The 17,556-nt window shown below is 42.6% G+C and overlaps 1 protein-coding gene across 7 annotated transcripts in view; it reads right to left on the bottom strand.

Annotated features, from left to right (window-relative positions):
- The window catches only part of LOC132868715 (zinc finger protein 1), an 83,631-nt gene extending 66,645 nt beyond the window's left edge, over window positions 1-16,986 (bottom strand). For 4 of the 7 annotated variants that reach the window (XM_060901825.1, XM_060901827.1, XM_060901829.1 and 1 more), the window contains exon 1: window positions 16,702-16,983. In XM_060901825.1, the coding sequence (XP_060757808.1) occupies window positions 16,702-16,879 (178 nt within the window). In that variant the 5' untranslated portion in view covers window positions 16,880-16,983. Of the gene's footprint in view, window positions 1-16,701 lie in introns of all 7 variants that reach the window. The other 3 variants (XM_060901823.1, XM_060901822.1, XM_060901824.1) reach the window with 3 other exon arrangements.
- Window positions 16,987-17,556: the final 570 nt, after the last annotated feature.

Raw genomic sequence — 17,556 nt, 5'->3', positions numbered from 1 at the left:
GGTGGTGTAGTGGTTAGCACTGTCACCTCACAGCAAGAAGGTTTTGGGTTCGAAGCCGGCGAGGGCCTTTGTGTGTGGAGTTTGCATGTTCTCCCCGTGTCTGCGTGGGTTTCCTCCGGGTGCTCCGGTTTCCCCCACAGTCCAAAGACATGCAGGTTAGGTTAACATGGGGTGGCCTTGGGCTGAGGTGCCCTTGAGCAAGGTACCGAACCCCTGACTGCTCCCTGGGCGCTCTGGTGTGGCTGCCCACTGCTCTGGGTGTGTGTGCGCGTGTGCTCACTGCTTCAGATGGGTTAAATGCAGAGGATGAATTTCACTGTGCTTGAAGTGTGCATGTGACAAATAAAGGTTTCTTCTTCTTCTTCTAAACACCTCAATACCTCTGCTATATGACCATCAAGATCATCAGCTGCCTTTGCCTTCAATATTTCCCATAATTACCATGCATTCTAACTGCTCTTTCCTAATCACATGTTCAATGAAGTTACACTGCCATTTCTTGATGTCATACATTATTACCTCTGCCAAGGAGGTTACATTTTCGGTGTAGTGTCTTTGTCTGACTGTAAGCAGAATTGAGCAAAACCTACCAACCCAAGTTGCGTGAAATGATGGAAGGGCATGGGACAAAGAAGAACCCATTAGATTTTGGAGCAGAGCCAGGAATTTTGTTTCACTTTCACTAGCTTTGGGAGATATGGCATTTGACCTTGGTGGAAATCTGCACTCAACGATGCCATACATGTTAAAATCCAGCAGATGGCAGTAAAGTTCAACAGTGACGAAACATAGCCAATGTCGAAACACGAATTCATATCACATCACAATTTACATTCACGGGTACCAGTAATCTTCTGGGATACATGTGTAGGCACAATTCTAATCGTTTTGGAAATCTGTCCAGCCACACAAAGTGGTTGTGGTTGCAGATTTGCTCATCATAGAAGTGTCAGCTATAGTCCTTGGTATAGATCTGCGCTCTCTGAGTGCCCTTCTAGTTTCCCTTTTTGTGCTTGCCCTCTTCATGATATCCTCATTAGATATTCATTTTGTCGATGATGTTCTTTGCAACCTCCTCAAAAACCACACATCTCCTGCTTCAATTCGTTTCTTCATGTTACTAGATATTGTCCAGCATTCTGAGTTGTAAGGGCTGGAACATACTTGAGGCTCAGAACGCTTCCGTGCATGCATCATGGTTCCCAGTGCTCTTTCGATGCGTCCTCTGAGCACGTTGTCAGAAATTAACGTGACGCATGCGCAAGTTGCAGTACCAGCAAAAACTGGGGTGGCAGTGTGTTCATGTTTTGTTATGTGAACTTAGCATCATTGTTTACTAGTCTGAAATTATGAACATGGCTGAAAGCTTCAAGAAAGATAAAATTTATCCTTAACTTTGAATAATGGTGGCACGGTGGTGTAGTGGTTAGCGCTGTCGCCTCACAGCAAGAAGGTCCTGGGTTCGAGCCCCGTGGCCGGCGAGGGCCTTTCTGCGTGGAGTTTGCATGTTCTCCCCGTGTCCGCGTGGGTTTCCTCCGGGTGCTCCGGTTTCCCCCACAGTCCAAAGACATGCAGGTTAGGTTAACTGGTGACTCTAAATTGACCGTAGGTGTGAATGTGAGTGTGAATGGTTGTCTGTGTCTATGTGTCAGCCCTGTGATGACCTGGCGACTTGTCCAGGGTGTACCCCGCCTTTCGCCCGTAGTCAGCTGGGATAGGCTCCAGCTTGCCTGCGACCCTGTAGAACAGGATAAAGCGGCTAGAGATAATGAGATGAGATGAGATCTTTCTTCCCTCGACTCACAACACAGCGAAACTGGACGTTGTTTTCTCACTGTGGTGATTTCTCACACACTGCCACCTGATGGAATCCTCCAGATTTACATAAAGTACGCATGCAAGTATAGTCAGTACACTGCTTGCAGAGCAGCAGCATCCACAAGCGTACAAAGTCACATAGTGTCACGTATATCCTGGCCCTTAAAGGAGAACTGAAGGCAATTTTTTTTTATCATCAAAATTCTCTCTCTCTCTCATTTTATTAAATATAGGAATGCATTTTTGATCGCCATTTTGTCACTGCTATAACAAGTTATGAGTGTTTGAAATATACAATGTAATATATCAGTCCATATGTCAAAGCAACGGCCGTAAATGAGATTCGTTGAGACCTGCGCGAGACATCGTAGGACGGAAGTAAAACGTACAACGGAAATCAAAGTGACAGACATCTGCCAACGTTGTCAAAAGACGCGCACGTCTTCTTTCGAATGCTGATGTAATAAAGACAGAAGTTTTGTTTGTTTGTTTTCATAGCAATCAGGAAAGTTTGACAAAAGTAGGCAGTAATCGTCATTTAAACTCGTTTTTGTGCAATTTTTTTTTTCCAAACAAAAGGAGTATTCAAAATGGCGGCGCTGACACTTCACATTTCGAAGTCTCGCACAAGTTTCGTGAAGATCCCGTGGATAAGCGACGCCTACCGTGGACCAAACGAACTAAATTCAACATGGCTAAAAACCGAATAGGTCAATAAGTATAATATTTAATTGCAATTAGTTGCCAATACGAGTCACGATATAAGGTTATTAAAACCGAAAACGTAATTGAATAACACGTTAAAAAATAAAGCCAGTTTAAAAATGACTTCAGTTCTCCTTTAATCAGATAAACGTGACATTTCAGTACTCTGAGGTGCGTCATCATGCCCAGATTAGTGTTGGTCAGTCTGCTGTTCATTCTCACAAAGGTGTATTTGGCATGAATGAATATCAGTGGGAGTTTGCATGTTCTCTGTGTGTCTGCTTCGGTTTCCCCACCTTCCAAAGACATGCGGTTAGGTTAACTGGCTAACTAAATTATCCAGAGGCATGAATGTGTGTGAATGGTTAAGAGGAGAAAACCTCAGTGGATATTAATAGAGTAGAAGGCAACAGGAAACCACGACTGTGATTCTTCCCTAGAAGTCTGATGGCTGGAGATGTCAGAGCGGCCACGTCACTGCAGTGATATGCCAAATATAGAGAGAAAGAAACAAAATCAATCAATCAATGAGCAATGTCTGCTTTGGTTTCCCCCACCGTCCAAAGACATGAAAACTATCCTATAACTGAACACATTTCTGAGGTAAATGTGACGACCCAAAACAGGAGTGTGTGGGGGTCATGGCAGTCGAAGCTCAAACTAGAGATGGCACCTGATGATGATGAAAACGACGACGATCATCAGGAAAAGGGGGGGGGGAGAAGCCACATACAATCAAGCTACGGGATCATCACTTCCAAAACACACAACAACTGTGTGTATACTTATGGCTTATCGGACCTGCCTGATCCATCCTGGTGCCCTGTGTCTGGTTGGAGTCTCATTGCATCGCTCCTGTGGAGAGCGGCCCCATGTGGACAGTTGGGGGTCGCGCCTGGAGGACGCTCTGGACTCTTGAAGTGGTGCTTTTGTGGCTGGGGACTGCAAACAGCTTGCTGGCTTTAGCGCTTCGGTTGTCGTGAATGATTTTGCGCTCGGGTTTCCGTCGGTGGGGGGTTTATGGCATCAACGAAGCTGACTTTATGTTAGCACGGCTCGAAATTCGCGGTGGTCCGGTCGCCCGAGGCGACTTAATTTAGCCCGGCTGGCTAGTTGAAAATAAAAAATATATATGAAGCGAAGATTCAGATACACCATCAACTAAAGCCGCCACATATTAAGCACGTGCCGTGTCTCTATTAATCGATGTGCTTATCGGCAGGACGGAAAATACCGAAGAATTCCGAATCATATCGTGTACGAGTCAGGCTGTCGGTTTTTTCACTACTGCGCATGCATATAACGCATCTCGTTGAATATCGCGGTAATCACGTTATCAAATTCAATAGATGTGGCCACATCATCGCCCATTTAAACGCGTGTTTTTGTTGCTGTTTACATCTACATCTGCCAAAGCTACGTTGCGATGTGGAATTTTCTGAAAGGTGTACAGAAACCGCCAGAGACGGGGACAAAGCGACCTCGGTCTGAAGAGGAGAAAAAGGCCGCCGATAAAGCGTACGAGAAGGAGAAACGATAAAGGACTTATAAGCAAACGTGGGAGCAGGGTAAGCCTTGGCTGCGATACGATTTTTATGGAATAATTCAGTTTTTTCAAGTTGATTCCTAGTCAATATGAAGCTCCTAATGCTTTCTCTCTCATAAATGGTTAAATACAGAAAGCATGTTGGACATATTTTGGGTGCTGTAGTCAGGATAGTAAGTATATTTGTTTTCAATACTCATACACCAAGTTGCCAAGTTTTCCAATATATTATTATTTGTTGATATTATATTATGGTGCTCTGTGTTGTTCTCATTTATGTATTTAACAACAGTATCAAAATAGTCGGGTCTTGAAATAAATGCACATTAGTCATGAACAATGGTAACTACTCTCTTTTGCGTTATTTTTGACAGAAGTAAAATTCATACATGAACAAATTTTGGCTAGTTGAGTTTCTGTTTGGCGAGTTACTTTGGAAGGCTGGCTGGTGGAAAAAAATATATGAATTTCTAGGCCAGGTTAGGACTGTTAATGTTATAGTCATGTTGTCGCCCAAAATGAGGATGGGTTCCCTTTCGAGTCTGGTTCCTCTCGAGGTTTCTCGTCTGAGGGAGTTTTTCCTCGCCACCATCGCCACAGGCTGCTCATCGGGGATAGATTAGGAGTAAAATTAGCTCATATTTTAAGTCGTTCAAATTCTATAAAGCTGCTTTGCGACAATGTTTATTGCTAAAAGCACTATAGAAATAAACTTGACTTGGCTTGCACAACATTACTCAGGAATAGGCAGAATGAAAGTTAATGAACAACCAATGCAAACTTTGAAGACCTGTCTACACTACCATTCAAAAGTTCGGGGTCACCCAGACAATTTTGTGTTTTCCATGAAAAGTCACACTTTTATTTACCACCATAAGTTGTAAAATGAATAGAAAATATAGTCAAGACATTTTTCTGGCCATTTTGAGCATTTAATCGACCCCACAAATGTGATGCTCCAGAAACTCAATCTGCTCAAAGGAAGGTCAGTTTTATAGCTTCTCTAAAGAGCTCAACTGTTTTCAGCTGTGCTAACATGATTGTACAAGGGTTTTCTAATCATCCATTAGCCTTCTGAGGCAATGAGCAAACACATTCAGTGCGTTTACATGCACATAGAGAGAATTGAATTTCTGCTGTTGCTCGACTGAAATCGAAGTTCAAAATGCCATGTATATGCCTTAATTCGGCTGAAATTGAACCGAACTTTATTTCTCGGAATCGAGCTACACAACCTAGATTATGCGATTTCTGCCGAGCTACTTAGTGCATGTATACCCTATCGAGCTAGTTGTCGAGCTACTTACTGCCCCTTCCGGAAGTGACGAGTGACGAGACCACAAGCGGGAAACACAACAGCCTCGGTCGGCATGACAACAGTAGTAGCGAGCAGCAGAAGAGGTCAGGAGGAACAAACGAAGAAGAGAAAATGGCGAGCAGAAACGTGCACTTCTGGAGCAATGAGGAGACAGAGTTCATGCTCATTCAGCTTAAGGAGATGAATATATTAAAATTCATGGACGGGAGAAAAACGCGCAATGGAGAACACGGAACTGATAACTTTGTTTACACTCTTGAATAGCTCTTCTTCATGACGACAACTGGAAGTGTACCAACACGATGGGGCGTGTAGCGCCACCTGTGGCTCGGGTGCACAATGCACCTCACACAATAGCTCGATTTCATTGTGTGCATGTAGGATTGGATTTCTCTGGGACCCTGCTGGGACCTTCAGCTCGATTACCGACAGCAGCTCGATTTGGATGTGCATGTAAACGTAGTCACTGTACCATCAGAACACTGGAGTGATAGTTGCTGGAAATGGGCCTCTATACACCTATGTAGATATTGCACCAAAAACCAGACATTTAGTAGAATTTAGCTAGAATAGTCATTTACCACATTAGCAATGTATAGAGCAGGGCTATTCAAATACATTTGCAGGGGGGCCAAACTAGAAAATTACAAAATTTGTGAGGGCTGGACAAACAATTGACATAAAATTTATATCAGCTAAAGGCAATTAAAATATACTATACTAAGGTACATAATATATGAAATAAAATAAGGTACATTATTCTTTTCCTTCATTATGAAATATAATGTGGGTTTCCTCCGGGTGCTCCGGTTTCCCCCACAGTCCAAAGACATGCAGGTTAGGTTAACTGGTGACTCTAAGCCCATGTTTACATTAGACCGTATCAGCGGATCATCAGATTAACGTTTTTAAAACGATTAGTGTGCACACAGCAACACCAATACACGGATACGCTCGGCTCCGCAGGCATCCTGCGCTCCAAATCACTCCGCCCTGAACAGCGAGTGCCCTCTGGAGGGTGCGCACTCCGGCCCTGAGCAGCTCACAGAGCGCCCAAGTGAAGTGCACAAGCAGTGATTCGGGACTGAGCCGCTGTGTGTGTGATCCCAGCGCATATCACTTACCACTTGCAAGTGGAAGGATGGCAAGCCTAAAGACAATCATAACTACACAATGGGCAGTATTTGCATCAGTATTTGCAGTATTTTCATACTTTTATACTCTTTAATGAAAGGTGATACAAGGCGGAAGTCCGCGCCGTTTTTCAGCAGTCACGTCACATGACCAACGCCAGCGAATCAGGAAGGTGGATGTCACAGTGACGTTGTCCAATGACGACGCCAGCTAGAGCTCAGCACAGCGTATCCGCGTATTCTGAATGTTTACACAGCACCGGAGCTGACACGATCTGGATTGAATACGTGGACCCTGGCGGATTCCCGTTTCCCAGCGTTTCCAGGCGGTTTAATGTAAACGGACAGTGCATCCGCGAAGAAAACGAGACAGATACGGTCTAATGTAAACTTGGCCTAAATTGACCGTAGGTGTGAATGGTTGTCTGTGTCTATGTGTCGGCCCTGTGATGACCTGGCGACTTGTCCAGGGTGTACCCCGCCTTTCGCCCGTAGTCAGCTGGGATAGGCTCCAGCTTGCCTGCGACCCTGTAGAACAGGATAAAGCAGCTACAGATAATGAGATGAGATGAAATATAATGAAAAATGTTACTTTTTTTAATAGAAGACGACACGTTGTCTTTCATTTTATGGTCAACAATCAATCATTTTGTCAACAACCGCCAGCATGCAGTCTTTAATAGTTTCCGACTCGGTGAAGGGTCTCCTTTTTTTTTTTCTTGTCAGTATCCACGCCACTCGTAGAGATGCAATAAAAGCTCTCTCTTGTTCTGTGCAAAAGCCACCAATTGCACGCTGACTTTGTTCAAAAGAAGTTACCAGTCTGTCTATTCTCCTTCGTCTCTCCTCGGAGCCCTCTCGGTATTGCTCATGTAACAGATTTTAGCTGTTGATTCCACTTGACACAGTGACAAGCAATCAGATTTGCTGTTACATACAATGGACACTCACTGGTTGCCATGGCTCCCCTCAGCATATAAATACTGGCTGTGACGTTACCTCAGTACCAGTACATGAGGATTGAGCCCATGGTAGGTTACTCAAAGCACAGCACTGTACTGAAACTGTGAAAATAACGTAATGCAATAACACAGCTAAAATTATATTATACTTAAGAAGGTGGCGAACACATTGCACTTAACAGAATGAGTCAAATTGGTTGTGTATTGCTGTTACATATTGATACGGTAGTTAGCTACCTTAGCTCAAAGGCTAAGCTAATATTTGCTAACTTCTTCCCATGAAGCTGTGCCGAGAAACTGCTGTATATGAACGTGACCAACCAGTGGGTTTCCTTGCTGTCTTACAGGCAATAAAATTGCATTCAAACACTGAGAAAAAGTGTCGGCCTTTGTCACAGAAACACAACACAACGCAGACAGCGGTTACACTCAGAAAATGAAGCATGTTTTGTTGTAAAATGTCTCTTCACGTTGTACTCTTTGGCCACAGCTACAGATTCGCTGCACAATAAACACACAGGCAAGAGTGCAGATGGCACTGGGGACGGGGGGGAACATGTCCCCCCCCAGATTTATAGTGACCCCTATCTGTCCCCCCCCACCGTCCCTACGTAAGGCGCCAAACATAGGTAGAAAAAGTGAGGATTAATGTTCTGTTTGTTAGGCTAACTTCCATTGCAGCACAAAATTGAAATGGCAGCAGCAGTAGCCTTGTCTGTGATCAATCCACATTACACCGATTCAAGAAGGGGAAAGGCTGGAGCAGATCCTTGCAGAGTTGCGAAAGCAAGGTGTTCAATTTTCCACGTAATTCTCGGTTAATAACACTGCACAGCTCATCCATTTGATCGCCAGGGTTTTTTCTAGAAAAATTTAGTATGAGGGCGCTCACCATGGCGAGGGAGCGAAGCGGGGGGGGGTGCCGGTTGTCCCCCCCGCCGTGCAAAGCCTTTGAAAAATGCTCCAATGGGACATTCTGAGGCTATCTAAGAGGGAAATTGTAACAAATTGTCTGTCAACATTGAAAAAGAAAAGAAGTAATCATCTTCTGCCCCGGACAGTCTTTGGCTTTCTTCCGCTTCGTGCCGCGGGATGACATCTTTAAATGCCCAAGTGCCAACAAAAACAACTCGCGAACTACTTCTGTCAAAAGCTCCCGCGCCGGTGGGTGAAAGGTCATTCAGTCTCGAGAAATCTCGCGCTACAAGTCAGCTGACCTTGTATGTAACCCATGTCAAATCTCGCGAGAGCAGCCGTGACAAGTAAACAACTAAACAACATGGCGCCTCAGTCTGGAAAACGCCAATTCGGATTGTTTTTGCACCGTCTGGCGGTGTATCTACTATGATTGGAATATTTTTGGAGCAATTATAACATATTCGATGATCAGACACATTGTCACGTAGTGTTGCTGGGATGTTTTCACGGAGACGGTAAGGGGGCGCACGCCGAGAGTAAGAGGGCGCAGCGCCCCTGTTCCCCCGTTTAGATGAAAGCCTGATCGCAACGGTGTTTCTGCTACGACTAATGGTGCGTTCAGTTGTACTCGTAAGTTGGAAGTTTGAAGTCGGAAAAGCATTGAAATCTAGCATCTCCCAGCATAAACGTTGGGGTTTTCGTTTCATTTCATTAACTGTCAATTTTTTTCGAATTCCATGTTCCATGATGTCCCAGTTTTTAAACTGGGAAGCGGCGGAGAGATGTTTTTGGGACCTATTGAGTCTGCTTCTAGACAGTAAATTTGTTTGGCTGCAGAGGGAAATTTTTTTTCCTATCAATTTTGTTTATTGGAAAAAACACTATTTTTATTTGTGTGAATCTGTTGTTCAAGTGTTTATACTTCTGTTTTCATACACATTTTATGTTTCTAATCATTTACATGAAGGCACGAGTGTGAATCATTTCAATTTTATTTTGTTATTAATTTTTGGACATTCGCTTTTTGGAACCAACTTCCAGAGGACATTAAAAATGCTCCTGCTGTTGGCAGCTTCAAATCTAGACTAAAGACCAAGCTGCTTTCAGATGCTTTCTGCTAACTGATTAATATTGTCATCTTTACATGTTTTAAACTTTCTTAACTTTTACAGTCCCTGCACGTTTTAAACTTAACTTTTATTCTATTTTATTCTGCTGTTTTTTTAACTGAATTTTTACTTCATTTTATTATTTTATTTCTACTATTGTTTAATTATTTTTCTTCCCCATTTGTTTTATGTAATTTTATTTTCTATTGTTTACTGTTTTGCTTTTACTTCTGTAAAGCACATTGAACTGCCACTGTGTATAAAATGCGCTATATAAATAAACTTGCCTTGCCTTTTTGTTAGAAGTTACAGTTAAAGTTTCTGTGATGAGATTCTTCATCCTGCTGAGATCAGCAAATGTTTAAATAAAACATGCAGAAGACATGAAGTTTTGGAGCGTGATTAACATACCAGACAAATAACAATTTGATCATGTATGGCTAGTGTTGACCAGGTAGGCCTTTGTCTACCAATGTTCATTCAGTTAGAAAACTCACAATTCTAATGTATATTGAAGCTTCAGTACATACATACATGGAATCATTTGCTGACAGCTCAGTCCCCCCCTGTTCAAAAATCCTATCTGCGCCCCTGCACACAGGTCTATCGCTTACCGTAGTTGGCAAAGTAAAAAAGTACTTTTCAGTCCATTCGCTTTGAAATTTACGGTTTTCTCTGTCAACTTTGCGATGTTGCTTGGACAGCGCAATAGAGGGCTACCGCATGATGTCACCTCGCCGTGAGATTTTGTTAGGCACCATATTGGAAGACCAAGTACATGCACTCACAATATAAAACAAAGTAAGAGCGAGAGTAAAGTGACACGATGGCTGATAATTCTGGTTATGTGAGTACATTACCAGCTGCAGAAAGGGCACGGTATGTGGAGAAACTCGCTGTGATTGATGGGTTTGACCCATATGATAAGACTCAGAAAAAATTATGTGAATCCAAGCACACAGTTTAATGCAAAAGTTCGTTTATATCCCGACCTTGTCAGCTGTCAGATTTATGTTAATGGACCCGGTAAGCTGGTAAATAATATATATATATATATATATATATATATATATATATATATATATTTTTTTTTTCTTTACCAAATTCTAACAGAAAACGAGAGCGCCCGAAAGGGAAAACCGAGCCGAGCCACCTCACGGCTGTAATGCAAATTGCTTTCCTCCTCGGTATGGGCAATTCCATGTAAATGTCAACCTCACCATGCAAAAATAAAGCAACATGTAATACATCAAAACCACTCCCAGAGATATCACCTAGGCCTGTATTTTACAGATGTGAATAAGTTGAACCAATTTGTAACCAACCTAATATGTCACTGTCAGTCTTTCTTTCTTATAATGTAAACCCCAAGCTAAAATCAACTTTGATCATGTACAATTCTATATTATTCCCACTTTTCCTTCCGAAACTCTGCATGAAATACAAAATATTTTAAACAAAGATTTTTTAATATTCACCTTGGACCCCTCTATCAAATGGATATCTCCATTTCGACATTAGGTTTACAATTTCAGAGAGTTTGATAAAAATGTACAGTCACCCAAGAAAAGTGATACTTTTTCTGTCACATCCATAACGCATCTTTTATTGGCGTTTTCTGGCATGCCCTAGATGTACTATGGGAATTGTTCTTGTTCTATCACTTCTCCAGTATGGTACAGCCTTAAAATATGCAACACCTGTTTAAATACTGGGAGACAATAAAACATGCACTGGGTCATTTGTTGCCATTTTGAGTTCAAGTGTCACGTCCATAACGCTGGAATTGCTCTAATGCCGCTTTTCCACTACAAACGCGGCTGAGTCGGGCTGAGCCGTGCCGTGCTGAGCGGGGCTGTTGGAGTTGCATTTCGACTACAACCGCGCTGAACCGTGCTGGCTGGAAGTGGGTGGACACATTGGGTGGAGTTAGCGAAAGTGGGTGGACGTCACGTGATGTCGTTAAGCAGCGCAAACAGTGACATCAGTGATCTTTTAAGCGGTAGTCTCACGACCCGGATAGTAAACAATAAACATGGAGGACATGGAGTCGTTAGTGTTCCTGGTCTTGGTGCTGTGGCTTGTTGTCACCGACAACGCCAACAGATACTGGCAAGAGCGTATAGATGAGGCGAGGCGCATAAGGCTTCAGAAATTCTCGTAATTTGTAATTCTTCTCCTTCTTCCGGGTTTGCGGTGTTTACAGATCCCAGCGCGCTCGTGGGGCGTGTGTGGGCGTGTGAGGACACTCCTCCTCACCAATCAGTGCACAGGGGAGTGTCTGCTCACGCCCCCAGCCTCACTCGGCACAGTTTGGCTCGCTTCAGCCCCACTCCAAAACGGTGTGAGTTTTAGGGGCTAAGCAGGGCTGAAGCGAGCTGAGTCGTGCTGGTTTTTGGTAGTCGAAACGCGAGCCGTGTCGGGCTGAAGCGAGCTGAAAAAGGGTAGTGGAAAAGGGCCATAAAGGTCACTGTTTTTTATCACTGATTTCTTATAACAGTTAGGGTGTCTGTCAGGGTCCCGTGGCAGCCTATGAAACTTTCTTCCCGATTTCTGACCTCTCCTGTTGTGGCATTTATATGCCATACAACTGTCCGGCATTGTGGCACGGTAATATTTGAAGATTTCGGCGAAAAATACCGAAAGTCAGTGTCGGTAAGACGGCAGAAATATAGCATTTTACCGACAAGATGGCGTCCGTCTACAATCTGGAGCGGATGTGACGTCACATGCAAGTGCTCCATAGGCGAGAATGAGTGTTTGTCACCATGGAGACGACCTGTATTCTGGTCTGTGCCAGAGCGGCAGATATGTTTTTTGTTTTTAAAAACCTGCCGCGGGCTGGATTAAATTTCAATCGGGCCAATTTCGCCCCCGGGCCGCTATTTGAATAGGCCTGAAATACACAGAGTGTATTTCTGATTAGTTTAAAGTGATCTTCATTGAAAAGAACAGTGCTTTTCTTTCAAAAATAAGGACATTTCAAAGTGACCCCAAACTTTTGAACGGTAGTGTATATTTTATTCTAATTCATTCCACTGGACCATTCTGAACAGTGTGTCTGTAGAAATCTTGGTGCATGTTTACAGAGCAACCTCTCGAATAAACAAATGACTGAACATTTGGAGACGCTATGTGAATGATTCTATGAATTCGGTGCCCTTTCAGAAGACTCAGTGTCCCAAGATAAAATGCTGATATATTTCTTCAGAACATTGACAAAATTACATTTAAACTGCACTATTTCAAAATATTGGGTGTTTTTAGTATATTAAACTGAAAAGAAGGACATAATAACTATTATTTTCATTTTTATTAGTTTTAATATGTGAGGAGCACAGCAATTCTGCATGTCCCCATCACCAATTACAGTAACAATGTGGCCAATTTTATGTTTACATTCTTTAATTTTTTTTATTTATTTTTTGTTAAATGCATCACTGCTACTCCAGTTTCACATACAATGTGTTTTTTGGGGAAAAGTAATTATATTTTAGAAGAAATTTAGGCATTTTCCTTTGTCCCTATGTATAATTCAACTCCGTCACGCAACCGCCTCCGCCCCCTATTTGTATACATAAATGGTTTGACCCTGTGACATCATTTAAGGAAGTAGATTTAGCAGAGTCTCCAGAACAGCATGGTGCAACCAGTGGTAAGTGTTAACTCTCATTTCTTGAAATATTGTAAGACTTTTATAAACATATAGGTTCCGTCAAGCATAAGTACTCAACACTGTTGAGTGAAAAAGTCATAGTAGAGAAGTTTTTTATCGAGAAATGATTATATATTTATGAATTAGAAGAAGATCTAAACTGAATCACGCCATGTGCCACAGTCCTAGCATTTAGCATGAACAGTTAACAACAGATTAGCATAAAATCTTCAACCCCATCACATTCAACCCCGTCACACATTCTGTTGTTATGGGGTTGAATGACTGTTACAGGGTTGGTATGGTGCAGAGGTCCAGTCCGTCCACTTCGGCTCATCTCATGAGCAGGCTGTCCTGCACACTGGCGTCCTCTATGTTGGAGAGCAGGACCAGCCAACCTGCTTCACTAGCATCTCCCCATCACGCCACAAGGCTCCTCCAGCTATATGGGCGCACCTCAGCCCTGTGCTGGACTACATTAAAAACGAACACCCAAACATAAAAACAGTCCACTTTTTTAGTGACAGTCCGTGCACACAATACAGGCAAAAGGGCAATTTTTTCCTTTTTTGCACGGAACTGGAGAAGAGGGGCTTCAGGGCGGGGTCCTGGAATTATTTTGAAGCAGGGCATGGGAAAGGAGCACCAGACGGGGTAGGTGCAACTCTGAAAAGGACCGCGGATCGAATCATCAGCCAAGGTCACGACATTGTGGATGCATTGACCCTCTACACGGTCCTAAAAGATAATTTGACTTCCATCAAATTGTTCTTTGTAGAGGAAGAAACTATTGAGGAGGCATTGAAGCGCATGCCAGCCAATCTGCCTGTCATCCAGTCGCCGATGAGAATCCATCCAATTTGTGGTTTACATTTCTCCGGGAAAGTTTGCATACAGAGATGTAAGCTGCATGTGTTTAGTTCACAAGAAGACAGTGGACTGTCAGTGCTTCAATGCCCAACAGTTTACATTTCACAATGTTGCAGCCAATGTACCACAGACAGAGATCGACTGGGGTGAACAAAATCTGTGTGGGAAATGGTGCGTAATAAAATATGACCAGGAACTATACCCCGGAATCATTCTCGCCACAGATGAAAGCCATGCACAAGTGAAATGCATGAGCTGTGCTGGACCAAACCGTTACTTCTGGTCTCTGCATGACGACATCCTGTGGTATCCCTTTGAGGATGTCCTCGAAAAAATTGAAGCCCCTACTCATGTCACCTCTCGGCATATGGAGATAAAGAAGGAAGTGTGGACAAGGCTTCATGAACTATTGTGAACATGAATTGAAGAATACAACATTTTTGAAGCATTCCCATGATTTTTTAAGTTGAATACATGTTCTTGTAGTTCACTGTTGCCAAATGAGAATTCTTCTGAGAAATTTTTACTTCAGACCAAAGTGGACACGCGCGCGCGCACACACACACACACGCGCGCACACACACACACACGCACGGAGGCACGCACTCACACACACACACACACACACACACACACAGTCTCCTCCAGCCAAAATTCAAAACCACCAACACACACAGAACACGCCCAAACACAAGCATTCTCTGGCTGGCATGAACATTACCTCTCCTCACTCATGTTCAACACTAAACCTGACAGGGTATGACAACCACAGCAGAGGAGAGGAACAGGTTGGAGAGGAGATGAGACAAAAGAAGAGAAAAAGAGAAGCAAGGAAAGAAGTTAGGGTAGAGGAGAACAGGACAAGAACAGAGCCAAATGAGACTTCTGAGAAATGAGTTTTACCTGAGACCAAAGTGGACACACACACACACACACACACACACACACTATCTTCACCCACAATCAACACTTAACATGACAGGATACGCCATTCTCAGCGGAGGAGAGCAGAACTGTGGTTGAAGAGATGAGACAAAAGGAGAGGTGGAAAGAAAGTGACCAAAGTGGACACACACACACACGCACACACACAGTAACTATCTTCACCCACAATCAACACTATACATGACAGGATGGCATGCTCACCGGAGGAGAGCAGAACTGTGGTTGAGACAAAAGGAGAGGTAGAAAGAAGTTAGGGTAGAGGAGAACAGGACCAGAGAAGAGCCAAATGAGAATTCTGGGAAATGAGTTTCACCTCAGACCAAACAAGGCTTTGTTAATTATTGTTTTCCAGGTTTCAAGCATTTGAAAATGGATGTTGTTGACATTCATAGTTCATTTACTTCTGAGTAAATGCATTTTTTTGTTTTACCACATAGGGAAAAGTTCAAAGTTTTTCAAACGGACAAACTGAAAATATGATGTAATTGCTGATCCACGAATTTTAAATATAAAATATGTTCAATACCAAAAAAGTTGTTGCGTTTTTACTAATGATTTCATTTTTTGGTACATTAAAAGGCAACTTGCACAGTATTGTACAGAAATGCTTTTCAGGACCCATGTCTTCTGAGAGGTTTCCTCCTTCTCCTACACTTCACCAAGCGATTTTCTATTCCCTCAAAGACTTTTTTAACTGGTAAATTTTCTAAGTAGCTGCCTAACACTAGGAATGCCCTATTGACCCTACCATGGGGTTTTAGATCAGATTATATGTTTTTATAATGGATAAAAAGCATATATAATTTGATATATAATCCTTGCTTAGTCAACCCTGTTACAACAGGTCAACCCTGTTATGACCAATTCAACCCTGTTATGAGACACAATTTATAATTTTTAAAAATGTTCTCAACAGAAAACCTTCTAAGGTTACATATGGTTTGTATATTAGATTGTGATAAACATACCAATGTAAAGTTTGTACATATTACATGACGTTATTGCATATTTTGAGCAATTTACAGAGTAAAATAATGAATACTTGTCATTTTTTTCAGAATTGTGATAGAATATCAGTTTCCCCTTATGTTTTGTTTGGTATCAAAATGTTATAGTAAATAAAGGGACAGCTAAATTATTTAGTCATGCTAGTGCCTTCTCACTACCCTATTATAATAATCAGTAATGGCAATAAAAAATAACCGTGACGGGGTTGAATTAAATATCGACTTGTGTCTAATAAAAGCTCATAAATATTACTTAAAATATCATGTTAAGGTGGGAAATTATGTTTTTTGTACAGTAGACAAATGACAAAATCACATGAAATTTAAAAAAACACATTTTGGTTAAAAAATTCCTCTCACCCTCTTCAATCCAAAAGGGCACCGTTTCTGTAGAATCACCCATAAACTCCTGGAGCGAATGCTCACAGGATTGAACAGTTTCATAACAATATGGGCCGTTTACCTCAGAAATGTGTTCAGTTATAGAATAGTTTGTGTCATATTAACAGAAGACTGCTGGCTTTGAGAAGATTAACCAACAAAACCTCAGTCCCCCCTTCTCCTCCTCCTCCTCCTTCCCACCCAATATGGCGGCGTCTGCCTCTCATACCTTTTTTTCTGTGGCATTAAAAAAAAAAACTTTTGTTAGATTTGACGCATCCTGCTCATCTTCCTGACAACAAAAAGCGCTACAGTCGCATTTTATTAATCCTACCCGGGTTTAATTCTGTAAAACTCCATCCTGTGAGCTTCAACATTTCCTTCAGATACTCGTTCTCTTTGCGTATCCGAGCCGTTTCCTCCTCGTTCTCCCTCATCATCCTGCTCACTGTGTCCAGGATCTCATTCAGTCTCTCGCTCAGGAACACGTTTAACTCTTCTAATTTAGTCATTTTACTGTCTCACTCTCTCAACAACATTAGCGAGATCTCGGCTAGTACACTCGCTTGTTGTGACGTTCTCTACAGTACGGCTGAATCCCAAATCACTCATTGTTAGCTTTTTAGGGCACTACATAGGGTGCATACATCATTAAGTCATTCCCTTTATAGTGCGTGTATGTAGGAAGTAGGAAGCCATTTGGTATTATTCTCGAAGCTCTACTGCCATCTACTGGACAGGAAAATAATACACAAACCCAAACATGACTGACTAATCCTGAGGCTGAACATTTCTGACCCCATATACAGTATAGTGTACTCTGAACAGCATTAAAACCACTGAGAGGTGAAAAGACTTTGTTTGATAACGCTGACTTTCTCCTTAGGCAGCAAGACAAGAGTCAGTTCTCGAAGTTGATTAGGTTAGATGAGATAGAACTTTATTGAGGGGCGGCACGGTGGTGTAGTGGTTAGCGCTGTCGCCTCACAGCAAGAAGGTCCGGGTTCGAGCCCAGTGGCCGGCGAGGGCCTTTCTGTGTGGAGTTTGCATGTTCTCCCCGTGTCCGCGTGGGTTTCCTCCGGGTGCTCCGGTTTCCCCCACAGTCCAAAGGTTAGGTTAACTGGTGACACTAAATTGACCGTGAGTGTGAATGGTTGTCTGTGTCTATGTGTCAGCCCTGTGATGACCT

Source organism: Neoarius graeffei, chromosome 20 (assembly GCF_027579695.1).
Source record: "Neoarius graeffei isolate fNeoGra1 chromosome 20, fNeoGra1.pri, whole genome shotgun sequence".
Classification (NCBI taxonomy): domain Eukaryota; kingdom Metazoa; phylum Chordata; class Actinopteri; order Siluriformes; family Ariidae; genus Neoarius; species Neoarius graeffei.
Note: the sequence above shows the minus strand (reverse complement) of the source record. Positions and strands in the feature narration are given on the sequence as shown.